The 25855-nt window shown below is 45.1% G+C and overlaps 2 protein-coding genes across 2 annotated transcripts in view; both read right to left on the reverse strand.

Moving 5' to 3' along the window:
- Positions 1-25855, reverse strand: part of kif26aa (kinesin family member 26Aa) — a 46009-nt gene that overhangs the window by 3695 nt on the left and 16459 nt on the right. The window contains exons 7-12 of the mRNA XM_078173587.1: positions 25567-25723; positions 21556-21718; positions 15556-18718; positions 12154-12344; positions 7635-7655; positions 4029-4179 (exon numbers count right to left, since the gene is read on the reverse strand). Coding sequence (XP_078029713.1) covers positions 4029-4179; positions 7635-7655; positions 12154-12344; positions 15556-18718; positions 21556-21718; positions 25567-25723 — 3846 coding nt within the window. The remainder of the gene's footprint in view (positions 1-4028; positions 4180-7634; positions 7656-12153; positions 12345-15555; positions 18719-21555; positions 21719-25566; positions 25724-25855) is intronic.
- LOC144466510 (E3 SUMO-protein ligase ZBED1-like) lies at positions 7909-12122 on the reverse strand. Its single transcript, XM_078173593.1, has 2 exons — positions 9980-12122; positions 7909-9493 (listed from the first exon to the last, which is right to left on the reverse strand). The coding sequence occupies exons 1-2, from the start codon at positions 10535-10537 to the stop codon at positions 9425-9427; spliced, it is 627 nt and encodes a 208-aa protein (XP_078029719.1). The 5' UTR covers positions 10538-12122; the 3' UTR covers positions 7909-9424.

Genomic DNA, 25855 nt, shown 5'->3' on the forward strand with positions numbered 1-25855 from the left:
TCCAACATAGCTGCTTCCCTCCACACACAACAAAACTCATGTCACACACTCACAGGTTACACACAAGGCCGCTGCCCTTAAAGGGAAATGTCCGTCCAGACTTGAACGGAGCAATGACAGAAGACGACAATTCAAATATGGACGCTGCTGAAAAGAAGCTACAAATTCCTGACCAATCAGATTCAGTATCTGACCAAATGTCTCCCCTTCTGTTCCTGAGATATGATGTTAAAACATGATGATGCCACAGTCAAGCTGACCTTTGACCTTTTGACCTTCATTATTTTATCCTGTTAGACATTTGTGTCAAGGTTGGTCAGAATTCGTGAATGAATTCTTCAGTTATGGACAAAAACATGTTTTGTGAGGTCACACTGACCTTTGACCACAAAATTCTGAGGGCAAAAGTCCAAGAGGACATTTGTGCCAAATTTGGGGGATTGAAATATCATGTTCATAAGAATGAGACAGATGATGTCATAGTGACCTTTGATCACCAAAATGTAATCACTGCATTGCTGAGTCCAAGTGGATGTTTGTGTCAAATTTCAAGAAACTCACTCAAGATATACTTTAGATATCACATTCATGGGAATAAGACAGACACAAGGTCACAGTGACCTTTGTCCTTCAACCTCAAAATTCCTCATTTCAATCAGTTTATTCTTCAGTCCAAGTTGATGTTTGTGCCAAGGAAAAAAATGTCCTTAAGCCGTTCTTGAGACACTGAATTCATGAGAATGAAACAAATGCAAGGTCACATTTACCTTTGACCACCAAATTCTAATCAGTTCATTCTTCAGTCCAGGTGGACATTTGTGCCAAATTTGAAGAAAATTTGGAAAGTGTGTGTCGGACGGATTGACAACCTGTAAACATGATGTCTTCGATCTCGGCTGTCTCGAACGCCGAGGCTTAAACATAAAGAGAACACGGTGAATCGGCTCAGATGTCTGCGGACTCTTTCTGTCTCGTCAGCCGAGGATCGTCTGGAGAAACACGATCGTATCAAACACATAAAATCTAACAGTTTGTAGTTTGGGAAAAATCTTGTGTAAAAGAGTCAGTGTAAAAAATATCCAAAGTGTGTCAGGTGTTTCAGGGTGGAGTCAGTCTGAATGAATGAATGAATGAATTAATTAATTAATTAATTAATCTCAGTCAGTGTGATGTCTTCTTCTCTGATGGTGCAGGGCATGCTGGGATACGCTGACGGAGCCTGACCACGTCTCTGTATCTCCACAGAAGCAGACAGAGATTTATGAGCAGCTACTGGAGGAGATAATGTCTTATTGATCTGAGGACGAGCCGAGGCCTCGCAGCTCGTCTGACTGTTTTCTCAGAGGTGAGCTGAGAGTTCGTCCCGCTGATGGAAAATAAAACTGTGTCCCTCGAGGCTGTTTGTCTTCACAGTTTGCTCCAACAGTCTCCTCTCCGAACTCCGCCAGCTGGAGCCAGAAACAGAATCCTGGTGGAGCCAGTAGAGCTGCAGAGGAAGAGTTTTAACAGGTGAGGCTTCGAGCTGCTCGCGCTCTCAGCTGAAAACACACTGGATGTTTCTCAAAGTCAAGAAAGGATCCTCAGTAGCAGATCCCAATATAGGCCGAATGGGCGTCTGCCCAGGGCGGCACATTGTCACAACGTGTGGGGGGACGTTTAGGCTAGAACTGTCACCGAGGATCCTCGAACAGCTGAATCTGGAGGACGTTACGTCATCGACCCATCGAAGGAAGGACTGTTCCAATGTCAAGGATTCTTCTGAGTTTCACGAAGGACTGAGTCCTTCTTTCACAGAAACACCAAGGATGCATGTGTGGATCCTCCACGGGTATAAAATCCCCACAATGCTTTGCACACGATTTGCAGGTAGTGAGGGCGGGGCCTCTTCAGTGAAACCTCTTCAGTCTGCTGAGGGTTAATGATGATCACATGGGGACACTTGTTAGTCTGTTCCAGTGTGTGTTCACTGAATGAGAGGAAGGACTCTGTCTCTGGAGGACTCGTTCTCTTGACTCTGAGAAACACCCACTGTCTGTCTGTCCACACTGTGTGTTTGTGGTCAGACGCTGGATCATCTCTGAGAACAGCTTTAGAGTGTTATCATGAGAACAGTCTTGCTGAAGGTGCAGGAGGACTGAACCACTGGTGAAAGTAATAAACTGCGAGGCTGAGTGAGAGCACTGTGCAGGGTTTCTGTTCAAAGGTTTTCCATGAACAGCAGTCGTAGACAGAACCTGGCAGATAATGCGTTCATGGCACCACCTCGGTGGAGGTTCCAAATGAGCTGATAATAGAAGGTGGGGTGCAAACACTGCAGACCTCTGATTGGTCAGAGAGAATCATCACTAACCTAACAAAGGATGTTTACTGTACAACGCACCAAGCCCTTCATACACCACGTTGTATACTACATACACTGAAACATATGATTAACAAATTGAAGGTGTTCCTCTGATTGGTAACTGGTCACAGCAGATTGACGTGAGGTCACCCTGGCCATCAGCCGAGAATCCATCAATACTGAGAGCAACTCTGAGCAAGGAGGGGACAGACACGTTTATCTTAGTGAGGAGGTGTGGTTGACCCCGTTGCTAGGTATGACGCAGTCTTCTAAAAGCTGTGATTGGTTGTTACAAAAAAAAAAAATGCGCTCCTAGTAATGAATGGACAGTGAAATGAACCGATCATAGAACGTAGACTGTATTAAGAAATGTGTAATCGTGAAAATAATTTTATGTCATGATGATGAAACTCAGCAAAATTAAATTAATTGTTACACAGCTTCAAAATGTTTGAACGTACCTCATTCACATGCCGATTATTATATTAATTTGCTTATTGTTATGTTTACTCGCCATGCTGGTAATTTTACTGCTTAATCTATTTGATATTAATGGTGGACGCAGACTCAGCTGTCAGCAGTTACTGTGATTGCTGGCCTCCTTGTAAAAAGCGGTGTGATTTGGCAGAATGACCAAAACAACGAATGAAATGGAGAAAAAAAGAACGAGAAAGCCGAACTGGACAGAAGAGCAGTGTCTGCTGTTGGCGCAGCTCATGGAGGAGAACAAATGAGCTTTAAGAGGGAAATTCGGTCCCGGGATCACGGCACAAGGGAAGAGGCAGACTTGGAAGCACATTGCCCAACAAATCAGTGCGTCGTTCCCTCTCCTTTTACGCACAAGCGATGAGTGTGAGAAGCGCTGGTACGTGCTGCAATCCAAAGCAGGCGTTATTGCGTTTCTACGCTGGGTGGGAAAAGTAAGCTCATCCCTGATGAGGTCAACCACAAACATTCTCCCTGCACGATCAAGCCGGTAGCGTCTTATTAAATCACTGTCGTTCAATATACGGAGAATATCTCTCCTTCCTCTCTGTCTTTCCGCCATCTTCTCTGTTTAAGACACTCTTAGGCTTCTTAAAAGTCCTCCTCCCTCCTCTTAACAGTTTTTCACCTTAGGAGCTCTCTTAAGGCCTAAGATGCTTTGTGAATAACTTTTATCTTACCAAGGGAAAATTCTAAGAAAAATCTTAGAATTCGAGGAATTCTAAGATTTTTCTTAGAATGACGTCACTAAGAGCTACTTTTAGTCTTAGGATTCTTTGTGAATACGGGCCCTGGTCTCAAAGAACCTGGTACCAAAGAACCTGGTGCCAAAGAACCTGGTGCCAAAGAACCTGGTCTCAAAGTGAGCTGAGTGGAGTTGAAGTGAAGTACGCAGTAGAATAAGAGTCGTCTAATAAGATCCACCTCTGTGATAATATCAGCTGACGTCACATTAACATTTCAAACAGCAGAAATAAATAAATGTCAGTTGAATCACCAGGGTCAGTGGATTCACCTGCAGGGTCAAAGTGTTGTGAATATTTTGCCTCAAATTCATCTTTGTTGAAAATCTGACCTGTGAGCCTCACCACTGAGCGACAGTGAACCCCGTCACTGGCAGAGTTTTATACTGTAATGACTGTATTTATATATGATCTGTGTACATGTGTGTGTGCTGTGTACGTGTGTGTGCTGTACTCACACTCTCCACTCCACTTGCCGGGGTGGAGCATCAGCCGGCTCTTGGCCTCCTCCAGCTCCACCTTCAGCCTCTCATGTTTGCTCTTCAGCTCCCTGGTCTGCTGCTGTCGCTTCTCCAGCATCCTCAGCCGGGCGTTAAAGTACAGCAGACCCTGAGGACCAAACACAAACTGCTGATACTTCTGTCTCTGGTGTCTCTGTGATGTGAACTCTGCAGAGCGTCAGCAGGTTTATATAGGTGGGAGGGGGGATTACCACCAGTGGAATGGGGGCTGCTAACCTGCTCTGAGACGTCAGTCTGTGTCCATGGCTGGATTTAATTAGGAGCCAGCCGGAGATAAAATTAGCATGTGCAATAATCTGCCGGCTGTAGGCTTAATCTGTGGGCGGAGGATTAGGGCCAGTTGAGGACGGACAGGTGACGGAGAGGTGGATCAGTGTCGCCTCTCAGCTTCACTTAATTACAGGTGTTGGAGGAAGACAGAAGGGAGGAAGTCTCTGCTGAGGCAGGAAACGCTGCAGCGCTCACAGACTGATACGAATGTTTTATCCATGAGGACATGTGATCATTTTTCTCTTAAGATCGGTATCTTAATGAGACGTAAACTGTTATAAAGGAGGCAGAGTTTCCACGTTTGTTAAAAGGATAGTGCACCCAAAAATGACAATTCAGCCATTATCTACTCACCCTCATGCCAAGGGAGCTAGCACACCTAATGGCATACGGGGCCCCAGACTAACGTCCAAGAACACAAAATTGAATCCACAAAGTATCTCCATACTGCTCATCCATAGTGATCCAAGTGTCCTGAAGCCCCGACATAAAAAGCTGTTTCGAAAAACGTCATTTGAACTCTGTTTTTAGCCTCATTGTAGCCTGTAGCTCTGACTGCTTCTCTGTGCTCCGCGCTCACGTGTGCACGCTTGACAGGAAGTGACCACCGTGAGACGGCGTATCATCTCTAGTCAACAGCTCTCTGTGCTTCTGATCTGTAACGCTGACAGGAAGTGACCACCATGAGACGGCGTATCATCTCTAGTCAACGATTCTCTGTGCTTCTGATCTGTAACATTGACAGGAAGTGACCACCATGAGACGGCGTATCATCTCTAGTCAACGATTCTCTGTGCTTCTGATCTGTAACGTCGACAGGAAGTGACCACCATGAGACGGCGTATCATCTCTAGTCAACGATTCTCTGTGCTTCTGATCTGTAACGTCGACAGGAAGTGACCGCCATGAGACGGCGTATCATCTCTAGTCAACGATTCTCTGTGCTTCTGATCTGTAACGCTGACAGGAAGTGACCGCCGTGAGACGGCGTATCATCTCTAGTCAACGACTCTGTGCTTCTGATCTGTAACGTCGACAGGAAGTGACCGCCATGAGACGACGTATCATCTCTAGTCAACAACTCTCTGTGCTTCTGATCTGTAACGTCGACAGGAAGTGACCGCCGTGAGACGGCGTATCATCTCTAGTCAACGACTCTCTGTGCTTCTGATCTGTAACGTCGACAGGAAGTGACCACCGTGAGACGGCGTATCATCTCTAGTCAACGACTCTCTGTGCTTCTGATCTGTAACGTCGACAGGAAGTGACCACCGTGAGACGGCGTATCATCTCTAGTCAACGACTCTCTGTGCTTCTGATCTGTAACGTCGACAGGAAGTGACCACCGTGAGACGGCGTATCATCTCTAGTCAACAACTCTCTGTGCTTCTGATCTGTAACGTCGACAGGAAGTGACCGCCATGAGACGGCGCATCATCTCTAGTCAACAACTCTCTGTGCTTCGTTCTGATTTGCATCTTTTCAGACTTATTTTGTGGCTGAATATAATTTGTAGCTTCTTAAAATCTGAATGAGGATAGTGATAGTGAGATACTGGCTACAGTGATGAAACAAAACCAGCATCAGATGGACTGTATTCATAATCAATACACCACAATAATATAAATAACCAGCGCCAATTCATCAGTCAATGTGAATGTGTGTGTGGGCGGGGCATAAGCACATACAGCCAGCAGCAGCAGCGACCCACCGTCTGACACCGGCACACCGTGAGGACAGAAACAGAGGGCTCTGTGGGGACGGAGCACCTGCTGCAGCAAGCCAACACGCCGTCTGTGGTCATTTTGACCAGCAGACTTCACTACAAGCTGATTGGCTGTTAAAACAGGTGACGTACTTTAAAACCAGCCGTCAGCCATTTGACCAGCTGAGTGTCAGGTGACACCATCAGCCAGCTTGAGTCGAGCTCAGACCGGCCAGTTCACACCGCTGACACTTTTCTCTGTGTTCTCTGTGTTCTAAAACAGTTTTGTCTTGTTGTGAATCTTTGGTCTGAACTGGACTCAAAACAAGCTCAGCGAGCTGCTAACACAGTTAGCCTGTTAGCTTCAGCTTTATTCTGAATCAATCAACCAGAAGCTGCCATGTCAAATAAAAGTCTCACTAGGAAAAACTGCTGAGGAAAAATATAAACTACAGGAGTGGTTCCCAACTGGTGGGTCGTGGTCTAAAAGTGCGTCACAAACGTGTCTTTGTTTTTAAGCACAGTGAATTTTCAGCACAAAGCTTTTATTTTGAAGTGCTGTTTCCTGCTGTAGAGTCAGACTACTGGACAGAAAGAGCAAACCAACTGTGTTCACACCAAACACAATGAGAAGTTTCATGTCACATTACTGTCATGAGTTTGACCACTGGAATATTTTGTGTTGACTCTTTATATGTGCGCATATCTCGTGAACTTCCACCGGTACGTCCTCAGCGTCATCCATCCCTGGATGATCTCAATGCTGATTGGCTATTGCAGCACGAATTGGTCGCTGAAGTTCAGATTTTTCAACTCTTGTGACTAAGCGCATGATGTGAAATCACACTACTCGCTTCATTTGCATTGCTTAATTCACGTGTTTCATGTCATTCATGTCATGTACATCACGCCACCCAGCGGGATTTCACGTCTAATCTGGTCTTTACGTGTCAGTCACTGGTGTGAAGCGTTTTATTGAGGTCGGTGTGAACACATGAGGAGAAATGTGAATCACTGATTTACAGAATTAAACCAGTTGAACTCTGATAACAATCTGCTGGTGTCAAATTAGGATGATGAAATATTTTTAGAATATTGAGTTCATCTTTTTCCAGGAATCATTATTAATTTATATATTTCACACAATTCATTGGTATGATATAATTAATATTAATATTAGTAAAACATCTAATTATTCCATATGAAGACAGTGATGTTTGACGCCAGGCAGCGTGATGGGCGCCATGGATGAAGCGAGTGGTGCAGTTTTGCATCGTTTGCTTATTCCTGTTAAAAAATCTGAACTTAAACATCTAATTTGCGCCGTGACCAATCAGCACGCCAAAGACGTACTGGCAAGTTCATGTGTGGATGATGCAAGTTATTTGTGCATATGAACCAAGTCAACATAAAATATTCTAGCGTTAAACTAGCGTCAGTAATGCAACACGAAAATTCACATCATGTTTGGTGTGAACACGACATGAGAACAAAAAGGATTTATATTAAAATTAACTGAGGCTGTAACATCCGTCGAACATTAGTGTGATCATCTGATCCAAACTCACCTTTTCAACATCATGGAATGGCTGCAGAGAGAAGACAGAGACAGAGAAGAAGAGGATGATGAGGCTGTGATGAAGAGCACATCCTGTACCTCTAACTGAAAATAAATCAGTTCATGACTTCACTTCCCTCCACACACTGAAGGTTAATGACCCGTCAACACAGAGAGAGGTGACGGCCATAAAGACCAACCAGCCAACGCCCAACCTTCATCCATCATTGCACCCCCTCCCCCCCTCCCCCTCCACCCATCACTCCCATCTAAACCAATTAGGACTGACCTGTGAGTGACTGGAAGATAAACTGGCCTCAGGCTGGAGCTCATGAAGACGGACGTCTTTAAATGTGTGACAGTCTCAGGAGGACAGACCTGAGTCTATCTGAGTAACGAGACACATTCATGCTCCCTCATTACTTATCCACCTTCATCATGTGTCCCTCGTCTTCCTCATATTCATTATATTCTGTAGATGATGCAGTTTAGTTAGAAGCTGACTGAACCACAGCTCTGATGATTCCTGAACGCTCAGACTCACAGGTCACTGATTAAACCTCCTGCCTCACATGTTCTCACTGGATTAATCAGGTGTGATCAGGTGATTTCAGGTGATATCAGGTGTGATCAGGTGATTTCAGGTGATTTCAGGTGATATCAGGTGTGATCAGGTGATTTCAGGTGTGATCAGGTGATTTCAGGTGATATCAGGTGTGATCAGGTGATTTCAGGTAATTTCAGGTGATATCAGGTGATATCAGGTGTGATCAGGTGATTTCAGGTGATATCAGGTGTGATCAGGTCATATCAGGTGATTTCAGGTGATATCAGGTGTGATCAGGTGTGATCAGGTGATTTCAGGGTTTCAGGCTGGGTGAGAAAATGTGGAGAGTATCACTGTCTTTACATTTCAGCTGTGAACATGGATGCACCACTGACAGGCTAACGTTAGCTAACTTTAGCCTCTGTTTTCTGTCTCATCTAGGGATGGAAATCTCCATCCCCAGGACGATACGATATGCATCTCGATATATAGGCTACGGTACGATACACTAACGATTCACATGAAGCATCTAACGATTCAGTACGATATGATTTATCTTCCTACCGCGATTCAATCACGATGCAATTACGATTCAAAAACAATGCAAATCTGTGCAAATTCAACTCAACTTTATTGTTCCTTCAAGAACATATAAGCAGTACCATACTTCTCATCATTAAGAGGCTTATAACAAATGAAGACAGATCTCTTAAATTAGGCTACTTAAGCATTGAGGAGGTGTTTGTCAACATAAATAAGTTGGCCTATTCACAAAAGGCACATAGGCCTAACAGTAGTGGAGCTCAGCCTACAAAGCTGTCAGGAGTCAGGACATGTTATTAACAATTTAGACTAAACAGATAAACAGTCACAAAACAGGTCTGTCATAACTACAAAAATAAAGATTAGGCCTACATAAACAACACCAGCCTCACCATTATCATAACAGCAAACTTAAGACAAATGTCTTTTTTTAAGGTTTTTCTTCATGAATACCAGCTGATCCACATGTTCAGGGGCAAGTAAACTGCGCTGGGCTGTGACTATGTCACCTGCTGTGCTAGATACTCGCTCCGACGCTACACTTGTTGCTGGAATGGACAGATAGTGCTTTGCCAAAGCTGCAAGCAGTGGAAGATCTCCTTGATATCTCCACCACTGTAACACATCACCACTCAGATCTAGAGAAGCCCTCTCCTGATATTTCAAGATTTCCTCCTTAGCTCTCTCCCTTGTGGTCTTCAGTGGTGCTCTCAGAGTGAGGAATCCCCCAAACATCTGGTCCAAGGCTGTTTTCTTCGCTGGAGGCTCAGGGACGTCATCTAAGGAGTGGATCAGAGGAGAAGGAATTACAAGTTGTGCAATTATGTCTGTCATTCATTTAACAGTAAATGGCATACATAAATAATAAATCAATAAATAATAAATACACAATGTCTAGGCCTAATAATTAATAAAGCCACATTCACATGATCCACAAAATACTTTATCACAGCTCTGAAATATCCTGACTAAACAAACCTGTCTCACTCTCTTCCTCATTCTCACTCTCTTCCTCATTCTCACTCTCTTCCTCTCGGTGAGTGCTCCTGTCACGTTGTGAGCTGCCTTCAGCTGTCTGGCTGTCATTCTGGCTGTCTGTGTAACTGTCACCTGCCTGACCATAATCAGTATTCATTATTCATTAATTACTACTACAGAATTGGTATAAAACAGATTTTCTTAAACTAAACAAATGAACATCACCATGACATGCCAGTAGAGAGAGAGAGTGAAAGAGAGGGAGCGCTGAGTAGTCTAAATCTTACCTCGTCCTCTCCATCCATGTTCACCACCTCTGCAGCAATCTTCATGAAGATTGTGTCCTTGGTGGTTTCATCATCAAGGAACGCCAGGTCCTTGAAGCGTGGGTCAAGGGCTGTGGCACAGTGGAGGGTGTCTTGGATATTGGCATAGCGGCCGGAAAAGTCCTGGTTGAATCGTCGTTTCATCTCTGAAATCTCAGGCAGATCACTTTCTTTTGCCTGGAAGTGCTTCTGCAGTTTCGCCTGGAGTGGAGAGATCATTGTGATGGTGGGATTCTTTTCCTCGCTGAGGAGTGTGGTTGCCACTTTCAGGGGAGTCATCAGTTTGACGACTTCTTGGATCAGTGCCATGTCGTCTTCACTCAGCCTGGCCATGTCTTCGTCCTTCTTGATTTTCCTTGAGAGCAAAGTATTCAGCACGGCAGGCTGCTGTTCCCAGAAACGCGCCAGCATGTCAAGGGAACTGTTCCATCTCGTGGGAACATCATGGATCAGCTTGTGCTTTGGCAAGTTGAGCTGGGTCTGGGTTTCACGTAGCAGTTCAGTTGCCTTTGGGCTCATGTGAAAAAATGTAACCACCTGAATGGATGGATGAATGAATGATTGAGTGAATGAATGAAATAAACTTTGTCATTATACAGTACAGGTACATGTATAACAAGATTTGGTTGGTAGGCCTACTCTCCAAAGTACACTCACCTTTCTCAGTTTCACCAGTAGCTCCAACACCTTTTCAGGGCTTTTTGTGAAGCCAAGTTGAGTAGGTGCGCGGCGCATCTCACGTGTAGACCAACTTTTGCCAAAGCTGCAGCCAGTAGCATGTTCGAGGCGTTATCTGTGACCAAGGCTGTTTTCTTGTCTTGTAATTTCCACTCGCGGAAAACTTCCTGCAGCAAGGCTGCTAGATTCTTCCCTGTGTGGGCCTCGGTAAACTTGCGCGTTTGTAGCACATGGCTTTGCGAAGTCCACTCTTCGTCAATGTAATGTGCTGTGACAGTGACAAACGAGTCTGTAGCACAAGACGTCCAGCCATCAATTGTCATGACGACTGTATTAGCATTATGCATTGATTTAGCTATGTCTTGTTTTACTTTCTGGTACAGCTCGGGTATTTGTTTTTCCGCGAAAACCTTCCTGCCTGGCTTTTTATACCTCGGCTCCAGGACGCTCATGAGGTATTCAAAGCCCTCGCCCTCTGTAGCACTGTACGGCTGGATATCTTTGCATATATAGATTGCAATGGCTTTAGTTATTACCTTGGCGCGGGCAGAGTTTGCGCCCAGAGGAGTTTGGAAAAAAGTACTGATGCTTGGCTGTTTGTTAGCGCCGCTGGAGCTACTAGTAGCATGAGGTGAATCCGAGGCATGATCCGAGCCGGGCGAGTTGGCTAATACCGAGGGGGCTTCTTCAGCCACTGTGTCGTCGTTTCAGGTGAGTTATCAGGTTGGTCGTGCTGCCTGTGTACTTTATAGCAAGACGGCATATCTTACAAATTGCTTGGGACTTATCAAGGTTTCCGTCCTTTTTGAAAAATCCGAAGTGACGCCAAGCATTGGACTTGTATGTATGGCTCGGTAAACTATGAATTTGTTGTTCGTCTTCTGCCATGTTTACCGGTAGCCCACTTTAACACGTTCGTTTCTTGTCGACTCTGTTGCATGGATGTTATTGTTGTTATTCTTCTTCTTCTTTTTCAGCCCGGATGTTGATATTCAGTGACTAGTGATGCGTACTACGCCTAGGGGTGAATAGGTGAATCAGAGTGTGTCTGCTCGTGAGAAACGGCTGATTGAGATAATTATGGAAGTGAATTGACTGAAAATAATCATTTAAAATATATATATAATAAGAAGAAATCGGATTTTACCGATGCAAAGCTTTTACAAGGAGATGTGGTTTCAGCCCAGTTTATATCCAATGTACACCACTCCAACCGATGCAATGTATCATAGACCCTTGCATCGATGCACTGATTGCGCATCGGCTAAAATGCCCATCACTAGTCTCATCAGCACTCTGATGAACGACATCATATTTAAAGAAGCTAACGATTCAAAAGCTCAACCTGTGACTGAAGTCTTTGTCAGTGATGCTGAATGCTTCCAGCTGGTGTTTGTTCTGATGATCGGCTGACAGTTGTATAACCTTCATATCTGGGCAGGTGGAGTACTCCTCACCTCTGACCCCGTCACCACCTCCCTCCTCCTCTGCAGGCGCTCCACGTCGTCGATCTCATACACCTTTATCTCAAAGGGTTCCTTCAGCGTGCCGCCCAGTGGGGGCAGGTCCACCCACTGACCCCCGACCTTCCTGATCAGGGATGAGGGGTCCGGCAGGGGAGCTGGGATCAGACGCCGCCGGAGGAAACCTGATGGAATAAAAATGTGACAACAGAAACAAGGTTTAATTTCATTCTTGATATCAGTAGATGACAGGTGGCGACACAGACGGCTCGTTATTTTTAATTAGCCTCATCGTCTTCATCAGTTCAGTGTTCCAACACTGTTCTGTGTCAACAACCATTTGTGTCGCTGATAAGGTTTAAAACCACCACCGTCAACCTGAAGACCTCCATCTTATTTTTAATGACTTTGTACAGGCGTCTGTCAGAGAGCCGCCAAACAAATTAATTTTATCATTATCATAACTGCCGAGAGAGTAAAACCAAAAGCAACAGCGTGCAGCACAAACACAGAGACATTACTGGTTATTAAGAGCGTTCAGAGTCTGTATGTGACGACTCGACAGCGGTGACAGATTGAGGGGGAGTGTGTGTGCTGTGGAGTGGATGGGGGGGGTGTGTGGGTGATAATTGGAGTTGGATATGTACACCGGGAATCGCAGCAGCTTCATGAAATATTCATGAGGCAGAAACGAGCCCAGATCTGCAGACTGATGGCAGACAGATCACACGAGTGCTGATTCCATATGCATCAGGCTGCCTGACCTGCACATCGCTGCCATGAATCACAATCAGCTGCTGTACGGTAACAGAGGCAGGACACACTACACCGGCCCAGATAACGTGTGTGGATGTAGATCTGAGGACAAATCAATGCAGTGATATATCAGAGAGGAGAGCAGCCTTTGATAAAACCTCAACTCTTCAATGTGCTTCATGAAAATATGAGACCCAACAGCCGCTTTCATCCCATCATCACACACGCTGATGTACCAGAGCACGCCGCAGAAAAAACTCATATACATGTTAATTTATTGATGTAGCTTCAGAAGAGTTTTATGGCTCTGTCACAGTCTGAATCAGTACAATCAGAATCAGTTGGTGAATGTCAGATTACAGCGTTAAACTTCTGCTGTTCACTCTGATGATGTCAAACCTCATTTCAATAATAATTAGAGGAGATGAAACAGTGATGCTCCGCCCTCTGAGGATCCACCTCACATTCCTCAGCTGACAACAGAGATCTGCAGGGATGATGTGTTTCTGTAGTCCGACGTTGAAGTCAGCGGTGCCCTGGTTCCCTCGTCAAACACCCAATCAGATTGCTCCGTTGGATTTTGGATAACAAATGTTTCTGATCAGTCAGATAATCTTCACTAATGAACACCACTTTATGATTGTTGAAGAATGAATTTAATCAGCCACAAATCACCACCAGGCCGAGTCCGTAAACAAACTGCACCAAGGTCACATGACTTAACGTCACCACCACAGCGAGGCTGTGACGTTGTGTTGGATGTGGTGGCGTTCTGTAGTCTCATCTTGTCAGAGACACATAAAGCTGTAAACTGACAGCGGGGTATTTACTGACGTCTCTTCAGCTCATGTTGACCACAGACATTATTTCACACACTGACTTCACGACCAGGGAACAGGAAGTACTAATATGCTAACATGCTAACTCGTGTCCAGGGGTGAGGACTCATTCCTGCTCCACTGTATTTAGGACTTTAAATGTCCACAAAAACACAGGCTGTAATCTCTCTACAGAAAAACACAGTACACATGATGCAGTTGGTCTCCAGCTACAAACGTCTCAGTACTATGAGAACATCAGGGACCACAGTGTACCAGGTCTGTAATGAAGTAGAAGTACACATGTGTGAGGGCTGACAGAACATAAAGTGTCCACATGTTGTGAAATTTATTGATGCCTTGATCTTTTTGATTCCTGAAGGATGAATCCAGGGTTAGAGACATCATGGACAGTTTGAAGTTTAACACTGTGGATGATTAAAACTCTGATGGTTCACATCACCTTCATAAAGATAACTAACAGCTGTTATCACCATCAGGTAGGTCCTCATTTATTTATGTACCAATCTGCGCTGGGCCAACACTGATCACCCCACTTATCAACTGTAGGACACTTTGGTAACTCACTTTAGTCTTTAGTTCAGTTAATTAGTTAGTTAGTTAGTAGTCTCTATATACAGACTTTACATTCAGTGAATGTAAAGTCTGTAGGCAAACCCCGGAGAGCTTGCCTCTGGAAGAAGAGCAGAAGAGCCCTGGTTTCCGGTTGTAGGCTGTTTGTAGTCCGTGTGATATTGACCAATCACATTTGAGCGGGCTGCAGTTGTTGCCAGGTTAAACGGTCCATGCGGTGAACTAACGAGGCGGAACATAATTGGCGTCACTGCAAACTCCGAATGCATTGCAATGGTTCAGCATATTTACTTATATATAAACAGAAGTCGGAAATGGAAATTCGCCTCCTCCGCCCAAATCAAACCAGAATGCCAAAAAATCGGGGGTCTGCCCCCAGAGGCTGTATCGCCGTCTGCCGGAAGTCAGACGCCGAATACAGCCAATGGGTTCCAAGAATAGTTAGGACTGATGGCTGCCATCCTTCAATGGCATCAAAATATCCATTGAGTGTGAAGATATGTGGACAAACTGTCATTGATTCATGGCCAAATTTTACCCCAGGCAAATGTTCTCATTTTACGCACGTTGTTCATTACTCAGACATATTCTGCAAGTTTTGTAATGATTAGACAAATGATTCGAGATCTATTGTCTGATTTGTGTTGTGCCAGGCACATTTTTTGCATTTGTGACACCTCTTAGTCGTCAAATTAAACGAACCTCTCAGGGTATGTTTCAGGTACTAATGAGGACATTAACTGCAAGTTTCGTGATGATTGGCCAAACCATTGTTGAGTTAGGTCTATTTATGTGCTGAGTTACGCCCCATTTGAAGTTCATCAGTCAAGAATTTCAAATCATACTGAGATATTGACAAGATTTTAATAACCTTAGATCAGCTTAGTCCAATAATGATCCACAGAAAATGTGGTACAAATCAGACCTACAGTTTAGGAGATGATGTCAAAAACAGATTTAAAAAAAAAATTCAAAATGGCATAAAATCTAGTCAGGCAGGTCTTAAGAGGCTTTCTGTAGAGGCCACTGAGCTGCACTTGTGTTTTCAATTTCAAGTTAATCAGACTGGCTCTGCAGGACTTATGACTGTTCAAAGTTGACCTTAGATTACAGCGCCCCCACCAGGCAGATTGGCATCATATTTATTGAGTCTGAACAGTCTAAACATTCTGAATCCACCTGTTTACATCTCTGTGACGTGATGAAAACAGGTGCAAAGCAGACTCACCGTTTCCTCTCTTCTTGGGCGATTTGGAAACTCTGCTCCTATTGGACGAGGACACTCCGCTCTCGCTCATGGAGTCATGTGCTGAAGAGGTGCTGCCGGTGGTCTCACTGTCCCGGATCATACTCTCATAGCCGCTGCTCCCCCCGCTGTGGTAAAACAGGGCGGTGCGTCCCATGGCGGGGGGCAGCTCCCCACTGAGGATGCTGCTGTTGTCACTGCCGTGCCCGCTGCTGTAGCGCTGCGGCCTGCGAGGCGCTGTGATCTTGCTGTAAGGTGATGGCAGCAACATGTTGATTGGCGAACCACTGATACTACTAGTCCCGCTGTCAGTGCCATCACTTCCTGTCACTCTGGTGCCCCTGCTGAGCTGCTTCCTTTGACTACCAGTGGCTAGCTCGCTAACACGGCTGTTAGCTGCCCTGCTGATGGCCTGTTTCGTGCCCATGATGGTGCCTCTTCCTGTCTTGGCTCCTGCCCCCGACCGAGCGGGGGACTTAACAGTTGGAGACAGGCTGGTGTTGCGTGCAGCACCATTATCAGGAGGTTTAGGAGAGGAGCTCGTGCTTTTGGAAGTGCTGGCGGACAGAGTTCGAACCTTTGATCCACCAGAAACTGCTGCTCGACAGCTGCTGCTGCTTTTGACCTGACCAAGCTTACTTGTAGGTGCAAGGACAGCAGAGGAAAGTTGTGAAGCAGCAGCAGAGGTGGAGGTGGAGGCTGGAACCCCGAGTCTTGGCACTGATCTGTTGGATCTGCTGTTCCCTCCTAAAGTAGCACCACTGCTCTCCCTGGACGGTTCAGGCTTGGACCCTGCTGTTTGACCGTCACATCTCTCCAGAGACATCAGACTGCCAAGGTACCTGGAAGAATCTGCTTTGATCCCTCGTGTCTTCAGGCTGGAGGACATCCTTGCAGAGCCCTGTTCAGTTTTCAGACTGGATGTCCTGTGGGTGAACGACTCGGCCCGCAGCCTGATGTTGAATTCCTCCTCTGAGGTTGATGTTTTAGGGAACGGTAATTTTCCAGTGTCGCTGCTTGTTTTTAAGGCACTTGGAGAAATCGCAGGCTTTGTCTTTTGTTCTTGGCTCGACTGTCTGACAGGTGGAGCAGCAGGGGAGATATTTCCAGATCCAAACTTGGAGATGACGCTGCTTTTCTGCCCGTTTGACTTTTTTCCCAGGGATGAAAACCTCAGGGTTCCTGTCACTGACACACCCTCATTACTCCATTTCAGTTCAGAACTCTGGGGAACAGAAACGGTTCCCAGAGTTGTTGCGCCCCTGGTGAGTTGTGGCAGCTTGATAAGAGTATCTCCTCTCCTGCTGCTGGACTTCTCACAGCCGTCAACAACCCTCTGAGCTGACGTTTGTGCCTTTGGTGGGCGGGGCACACTGTTACTGTTCCCGCCGGGCCTCTTAGAGGAAACACTACTCGTGCCACTTCTCAGTGGCTTACCAGCAGAGAGAAACTCCACCCCTCTGGGATCAAAGTGGCTGCTTCCCTGAAGCAAAAAGTCATCATGTCTGCCTTCCTGTCTGTTGTAGGCTGCTGCTGCAGATGAGGTAAGCTTATTTTTCCTGGGAAGACTGGAATGGGCGGCGTGATGGGAAATGTGGGCGGACACTGAAGGATTCAGGGTGCTGGATCTCACCTTCAGAGAGCCTCTGGCTTTGGTTGAGTCAGGGGAGGGGGGGCACTTTGTCAGAGAAGGTTTGTTCGGAGTAGCAGGGTCACTGTCCAGCTCTGAGAAACAGATGCCGCTGTCGTTCAGGGAGCTCTTGATGCCGTGCTGCAGAAACGGCTGTTTATGAAACATACTTGGCGAGGACAGCATGGACGCACTCTGTGATGCCACAATTCTGTCCCTCACGTAAAGCCTGTTAATGTTGCTTGAATGAGCGCCTTCAGCTTCAGCCGAATCAGCACTCACCTCTCTCAACCATGAGTCAGTGGACTGCTTGTTGTCATATTGGGAAAACTGCAATTCCTGGCATTCAATGCCAACATCAGCCCCAGGTCCCACAGCTCCATGTTGACACGTGTACGCATCATACTCATCGTTAATACTGCTGATGATGCTGACGGGCCGCGAGCCAGAGGCTAAGGCCTGTAGAGAGCAGTCAGTGTTGAAGCTGAGGAGGTTGGAGGGGCGGCCGTTGTCCGGGACGAGGCCATGTGGAAGCTCCTCTACAACTGTGAACACAAGCTCGTCCTCCCCGTTCAGCTCCACCGGCTGCTGCAGAGTCACGGTCGTCCTCAGAAAATCTGTGTCCAGACATCTTCCTAACAGAGCGGCCCGCAAACTGTGGGCCCTCTCCATGTTGGGGGACCCCAGCGGTTGGCTTTGCCTCAAGGCCGGTTGGCTCATACCCACTGGGGGAGTCCTGGCTACAATGCCCCTGGACTGAGATGCTGCCCTGGATGTCCTGGGTATAGACGGCGAGGCTGACGGTTTGGGAACACCTCCTGTGAGGTAGACCTTCTCTCGAACCACAGGCTCTGCATCCTGGCCCAAAGCCCCGACCTGTTTAACCCCACATGGCTGAGGGGGAGGGGCTGGAAGTTTCTCCCCATCTGCACTCATCCGTCTGGAAGAGTCCAGGAGGCCGCTGACTGAAGGGGATTTGGATTGTTCCTGATCAGGTTTATTTGTGCTTTCTAAGAACCTGTGGGAAGAGTACGTCTCAGGTTTAGGTGGAGACATTGCCTCTGTGGGTTTTGTAGCTCCACCCTGAGTCCTGAGTGCCACTGCTGGTGCTGCTTTGACCTCCATGCTGAACATGGCCGGACCCTCGCTGCCGTCAATGCAGTCGAGTCTCTCCTGCAGCTCTGCAAAAGTGTTACACTTGAAGTGGTCTCCGTCAGACCGGGGGGAGTCTTTGACTCGCTTCTTGTTCAGGGAGGGGATGATGGGGACAAAGGAAGGCGGCCCCTCATTGTCGCTCAGCTCTCGGTCCGAGATGGCCGCCCCTCCGGGCCCAATGTAGATGACGGTGTCGCAAGAGTGTTCACTGCTGGAGGAGTAGTCAGGATCGCTGGAGAGCAGCAGGGGTGTGTCAGGATCGAGGGCCACAGTTCGAGGGTGGAAGGGCTGAAGATGAGGGGGTCGATGGGACGGGCCTTCCTCGCAGGAACTCTCCCCTCCGGATGAGCTGGAGGCGTACTGCAGATAAAAAGGACATAATTAACAAAGAGAAGAGACCTCAGCTGCAGTGATCAGCCTGAACACACGTCTGGAGCGTCGGCTGTCGATACAGCACGAGGTTACAGTGCACGCTGTGGGCCGGATTAACATGAATGTCAATGAGACGTATAAACTCATGACCACGTGGCTTCTTGCTTCTTCAGTCTGTATGATACAAATACAGCCTCTAATGAGAGTGAAGATCAGTTTCATCTCACCACAGACACACTGACATCAGTTATCTGTCATATCACAGCAGAATAATCTCCCTGAGTTATGAGTCTGATCCTGTCGTACAGATTTACAGACACCAGCTGCAGGAAGTGGCTTAAAGCTCACTCAGAGAAACGCTTCCCTTTAAATGAGCTCAGAAGAAGCTTCAGTGTTTTTAAAGCTGTGATATATCAGCTGTATTTCCTGTCAGCTCAGTCTGCAGTGAAATGTGATATTTAAGCCCAGGGTGCCGTTTTCTTTCTGCTCCATTACATTAAATGTCAGTCACATCTCGCTGTTATTGAGCCTGACATATCTGGTAACCATGGAAACTTCACGATTGGCAGGAAATCAGGAAGTCACATCTCTCAAAAAAAAAACATGAGTACGTTTTTCAATTCAACAAAAGGTCTTTACACTTTAAACTGAGTCCGTTATTATTCTTTTTTTGTCCCAACATTCATTATTCATGCAGTAAAGAAATATTTGTTCCATCACATGGAAATATTTCAAATGTCTCCTCTCACAAAGTTAAATACTTTAAAGCTCATAAATAATAAGCTGATGTGACGACCTGCACGAACAAACAAGTTCCTGTTTAATATTGTTTCATTTTAATATTTTGGTTCAAACAGAGTCTTTAAAGAAGATCTCATACACTGTTCCTGCTCAGCTTCATGATTTAATGCTTATATTAATGTCTCGTTACTCTGGACCTTCGTTAAGAACATTTAACACCAGATTTTGCATGTTGTGCTTGTTCCCTTGTTTCCTGTCTGTTTCATACAGAGTATTAATATGTGACAGATGGTTCACGTGTCACTGTCAGGTATTCAGAAACACCTACACACACACTTGTGCACATGAAATTGGCAGAGCATTATTTAGGATCAGTGTTAAAAAGAATGATGTTAAATCCTCCTGACAAAGGTCCAGACAGAGGAAACATTAGTGTTACCAGTGACTGGTGAGGCTGAGTGAGATCAGTGTGCGAATCTTGACATTGACAGGTCTTGTCATGTTATCTCTAGTCACCTCATCTCTACTCATGGCATGTCATCTCTAGTCATGTCATGTCATCTCTACTCTACTCATGTCATGTCATCTCTAGTCACCTCATCTGTACTCATGTCATGTCATCTCTACTTATGTCATCTCTGGTCACCTCATCTCTACTCTTGTCATGTCATCTCTAGTCACCCATGTCATCTCTACTCATGTCATCTCTACTCATGTCCTTTCATGCCATCCTTACTCATGTCATGTCATCTCTACTCATGTCATGTCATCCTTATTCATGTCATGTCATCCGTATTCATCTCATGTCATGTCATCTCTAGTCACCTCATCTCTAGTTATGTCATGTCATCTCTAGTCACCTCATCTCTAGTTATGTCATGTCATCTCTATTCATGTCATGTCATCTCATCTCTAGTTATGCCATGTCATCTCTACTCTACTCATGTCATCTCTACTCATGTCATGTCATCTCTACTCTACTCATGTCATCGCTATTCATGTCATGTCATCTCTACTCTATTCATGTCATGTCATCTCAACTCTACTCATGTCATGTCATCTCTACTCATGCCGTGTCATGTCATCTCTACCCATGCCGTGTCATGTCATCTCTACTCATGTCATGTAATCCCTATTCATTTCATGTCATGTCATCTCTACTCATGTCATGTAACCCTCTTCATTTCATGTCATGTCATCTCTACTCGTCATGTCATCTCTACTCATGTCATGTAATCCCTATTCATTTCATGTCATGTCATCTCTAGTCATCCCATCTCTGCTCATATCATGTCATCTCTACTCATGTCCTGTCATGTCATCTCTACCAATGTCATGTCATCTCTACTCATGTCATGTAATCCCTATTCATTTCATGTCATGTCATCTCTACTCTACTCATGTCATGCCATCTCTACTCATGTCCTTTCATGCCACCCCTACTCATGTCATGCCATGTCATCTCTACTCATGTCATGTCATCTCTACTCATGTCATGTTGTGTCATCCCTACTCATGTCCTGTCATCCCTATTCATGTCATGTCATCTCTATTCATCATGTCATCTCTAGTCACCTCCTCTACTCATGTCATGTCATCTCTAGTTATGTCATGTCATCTCTACCCATGTCATGTCATGTCATCTCTACTCATGTCATGTCATCTCTAGTCACCCATCTCTACTCATGTCATGTCATGTCATCTCTACTCATGTCATGTCATCCCTATTCATTTCATGTCATCTCATCTCTACTGATTAATATCTGCTGATGTATGTTTTGTTTTTTGAGTTTTCTTTAATTTTTGCATGACGAAGATGAGACGTGTGGTCAGAGAGAATAAAACATTCAATTATAAATCTTTAAAATATCTTTAAATGGAGTTAAAGATTTGTCTCCACTGCTGCTGAGCCATAACAGAAATAAAAATCATTCAGTCAAACACTGTTAGCATCAATACAGATATTAAACGTGTCCTGATGGACTGTTTTTCATTTATCACCAAACATGAAATATAATTATCAGTCCCCTCTGTAGCTCATCGACAGCTCTGAGGAATAAAAGACTGAATAAAAGATGAAGCACCTTGGACTTCTTTTTCCTCATGCGGTGGATGCGGGACGCCAGCTGCACTGTGGTCAGCGTCTCCATGTAGTTGGTTGGGGAGTCAGAGATGTGGGCAATCATGGTGGTTCGACAGTTGATGTTACCGAGGGACTCTCTGAGCAGCATGGTGAGCTTACTGTCCCTGAATAATAGATCAAGAAACCCCTCGTTAGCCAGTAAACCAGAGCCGACGCTGAGACAGGCCTGTGAAACCCTCTGTTACCCCACGCACAGCAAAAGGAATAAAAATCATCTCTCATTTCACATTAATGACGCTGACTTTGAACTCATGTGATCTGGAGTCAGAACTACGGCCTCTAAAGACTCTGATCACATCCTGACTATCCAATCTGCAGCCTCAGCTTCTTTATAACTTCACAGCTGAGCTCCAGCAGAGCTCAGTGCTTGTTAATGAAAAGTTCACATTCACATCAGCCTCCTTAATGTGAGGATATTTAACAGGAAGTGAGTCACATTCACCGACATCTTGGTCTACGTGTGCACATCTGTTCACACTTGTGTTCTTCTAATGATGAATCCCAGTGTCCTCAGAAAATCAAAGTGCACGTCAACTGATCTTAATGAACACAAACTCCCAACAAACGCCCATATAAGGGCATCAGACTGCAGGGCCGCGTGAAAACAGGAACTGAAAAGAAAACTGAAGAGATGCATCAGATTCAAATCAGATATAATCAAATAAACCTTTGGTGTATAATCAGCTGCAAATAAGATCCAATGTCTGACCAAATGTCTCCCCTTCTGTTCCTGAGATATGACGTTAAAACATGATGATGTCACAGTACAGCTGACCTTTGACCTTTTGACCTTTATTATTTTATCCTGTTAGACATTTGTGTCAAGTTTGCTCAGAATTCGTGTATGAGATCTTCAGTTATGGACGAAAACATGTTTTGTGAGGTCACAGTGACCTTTGTCCTTCAAAAGCCAAATTGTAATCAGTTCATTCTTCAGTCCAAGTGGACGTTTGTGTCAAATTTGAAGGAATTCCCTGTTGTGGAGCTGACAGACGACCTCTCAAGTTGTTCTTGAGAATGAGATGGATGCAAGATCACAGTGATGTTGATCTTTGACCACCAAATTCTAATCAGTTCATCACTAAGTTCAAGTGGATGTTTGTGCCAAATATGAGGAAATTCCCTCAAGGTGTTCTTGAGATATCGCAGTTATAAGAATGGGACAGACGACAAACCTGAAAACATAATGCCTCTGGCTGCAGTTACCGTCGGGATGGAGGTTTAAAAATATGAATGATAAAAACATGATTGTAATTTAGATTATACAGTAGAGTTATTATACAGCTGTAGAAATGAAGGAAACACATGAACCATGCGAAGTGTAACGACAGGTGGTGAATGAGGCCCAGTGACTGAACAGCAGAGACCCATCGAAGAGCCTCAGATGGACTCATCAGATGCGTCCATCTTTCTTTCAGATGAGTGAAGGCCGTACACGGATCATGAGACGAGGTTGTGAGGCACAAACACCTACCACCACGCCCCACCCCACCTAATCCACCACCACAAGACTTAGTTAACCAACATGTTCTCATCACAACTCGTCACATACTGCAGCTTGTTCAGTGGACTTCTGACGTCTTCATGTGATGCGCAGGTATCCAGGGCATGTTGATGTTCTGGTGTCAGTTTACACCTGTTACATGCAGCGTGTCTTTTCAAAATCAGCCTCTGTTTTTACAGGAAATGGTCAGTTTCTGCTCCTTAAATTCAGACAGTCTTTTTCAAAATCAACTTGAAACATTGGCCAAAACTTTGTTTTTAGGTTTACTTCCTGGAGTTCAGGAGACAAAAACACATAGTGTAAGAAAGTAATCAATTAACTAAACTCCATAACTGCCTTAAAGACATAAAAACTTGGATGAGCACCAATTTCCTGATGTTAAATTCAGAAAAAACTGAAGTTATTGTTCTTGGCCCCAAACAACTCAGAGACTCTTTATCTGATGACATAGTTTCTCTAGATGGCATTGCTCTGGCCTCTAGCACTACCGTAAGAAACCTCAGAGTAATATTTGATCAAGATTTGTATTTTAATTCTCATTTAAAGCAAACCTCACGGACTGCATTTTTTCATCTGCGTAATATTGTGAAAATTAGGCCTATCCTGACCCGAAAAGATGCAGAAAAATTGGTCCACGCTTTTGTTACCTCAAGGCTGGATTACTGTAACTCTCTATTATCAGGTAGCTCTAGTAAGTCCTTAAAAACTCTCCAGCTAATTCAGAATGCAGCAGCACGTGTACTAACAGGAACTAAGAAACGAGATCATATTTCTCCTGTTTTAGCTTCTCTGCACTGGCTCCCTGTAAAATCCAGAATTGAATTTAAAATCCTACTGTTAACTTATAAAGCTCTAAATGGTCAAGCTCCGTCATATCTTAGACAGCTCATAGTGCCATATTATCCCACCAGAACACTGCGCTCTGAGAACGCAGGGTTACTCGTGGTCCCTAAAGTCTCCAAAAGTAGATCAGGAGCCAGAGCCTTCAGCTATCAGGCTCCTCTCCTGTGGAATCATCTTCCTGTTACGGTCCGGGAGGCAGACACCGTCTCCACATTTAAGACTAGACTTAAGACTTTCCTCTTTGATAAAGCTTATAGTTAGGGCTGGCTCAGGCTTGCCCTGTACCAGCCCCTAGTTAGGCTGACTTAGGCCTAGTCTGCCGGAGGACCCCCCTATAATACACCGGGCACCTTCTCTCTCTCTCTCTCTCTCTCTCTCTCTCTCTCTCTCTCGTATTCTATTACTGCATCTTGCTAACTCGGCCATTCTGGATGTCACTAACTCGGCTTCTTCTCCGGAGCCTTTGTGCTCCACTGTCTCTCAGATTAACTCATATCACAGCGGTGCCTGGACAGCGTGACGTGTGTGGTTGTGCTGCTGCCGTGGTCCTGCCAGATGCCTCCTGCTGCTGCTGCCATCATTAGTCATTAGTCATACTTCTACTGTTATTATACACATATGACTATTGTCACACAAGTATACTGTCAGATATTAATACATACTTTCAACATATTGTACCACAGTAGCCAGAACTATAACTATAATATTATTACTTTCAATAATGTTGTTGTAAGCTACTGTCATTACCTGCATCTCTCTCTCTCTCTCTCTCTCTCTCTCTGTCTCATTGTGTCATATGGATTACTGTTAATTTATTATGCTGATCTGTTCTGTACGACATCTATTGCACGTCTGTCCGTCCTGGAAGAGGGATCCCTCCTCAGTTGCTCTTCCTGAGGTTTCTACCGTTTTTTTTTTCCGTTAAAGGGTTTTTTTGAGGAGTTTTTCCTGATCAGCTGTGAGGGTCATAAGGACAGAGGGATGTCGTATGCTGTAAAGCCCTGTGAGGCAAATTGTGATTTGTGATATTGGGCTTTATAAATAAAATTGATTAATTGATTGATTGATAGTTAGGTTTATGAGAAACATCATGGTTTGGCTCTACAGTTATACAGGAAGTGAACACCTGACTCCTGGGTGACAGTCCCACCTCCCCTCCTGCCCGCCCTGTAGTGACTTTACAGCTCTTTAAGTTGCGTTATAAACTGACGCTGGACAGTGGCGTATCTCGTTGGTGTCTGACCTGGAAATGACTGACCACATGGCGGGATTTGACAACTTTAGAATGAGAACAAGTTGGACTAACAAAAGTCGTTACTGCACAAATAGTAAATGAGCATGAAATCCCCCCAAACACATCCAAAAATTAAACAGCTTAAAAAGCAAAAGGAGACAAAACACCAACAACAGGCTGAGAATAAAGAATGATAAGAATGATGGTGCTGAAGGATCCGGAGGACTGAACCTCCATCAGTCTGTACTGAGTGATTCATTCATCGCCTAATCAGCCAAACCCATTAAATACACAATCAGTATTCAGTCTCCGAGCTGCGGTCTGTCTGTGACCTTTGACCACTGCCAGGTCATCAACATGCAAGCCGGTACCTGTAGGGAACATGCTTGGCTCCATTGGCGAGGGCGAGGATGACGTTTCCCAGCGCGGACAGAGACAGACACTGTCCTCCGCCTCCCTCTCTGGTCCTGCTGATGTCTGTCTCACAGCTGCCCAGATCCAGCAGGTGGAGACGACTCCGCCCGGACACTGAGGGACAGAAACGGAGACGACAGCTGTTCAACCATCGGCTGCTTCACTGACAGAAACATGATTGATGCTTATTTTAATAACTGATTCATCAGGTTAGTTAAATATCAGACTGCTCACAGCCCCAACTGA

The sequence above is a fragment of the Epinephelus lanceolatus genome, chromosome 13, assembly GCF_041903045.1.
Source record: "Epinephelus lanceolatus isolate andai-2023 chromosome 13, ASM4190304v1, whole genome shotgun sequence".
Lineage (NCBI taxonomy): Eukaryota > Metazoa > Chordata > Actinopteri > Perciformes > Serranidae > Epinephelus > Epinephelus lanceolatus.

Bases quoted from the DNA above. Each gene is read 5' to 3' on its own strand.
- LOC144466510 (XM_078173593.1), bottom strand. From the start codon at position 10,537: ATGAGCCCAAAGGCAACTGAACTGCTACGTGAAACCCAGACCCAGCTC. The intron at 9,494-9,979 runs GTAAGATTTAGA...TCCACTCCTTAG, and splicing joins ACATGGATGGAGAGGACGAG to ATGACGTCCCTGAGCCTCCA.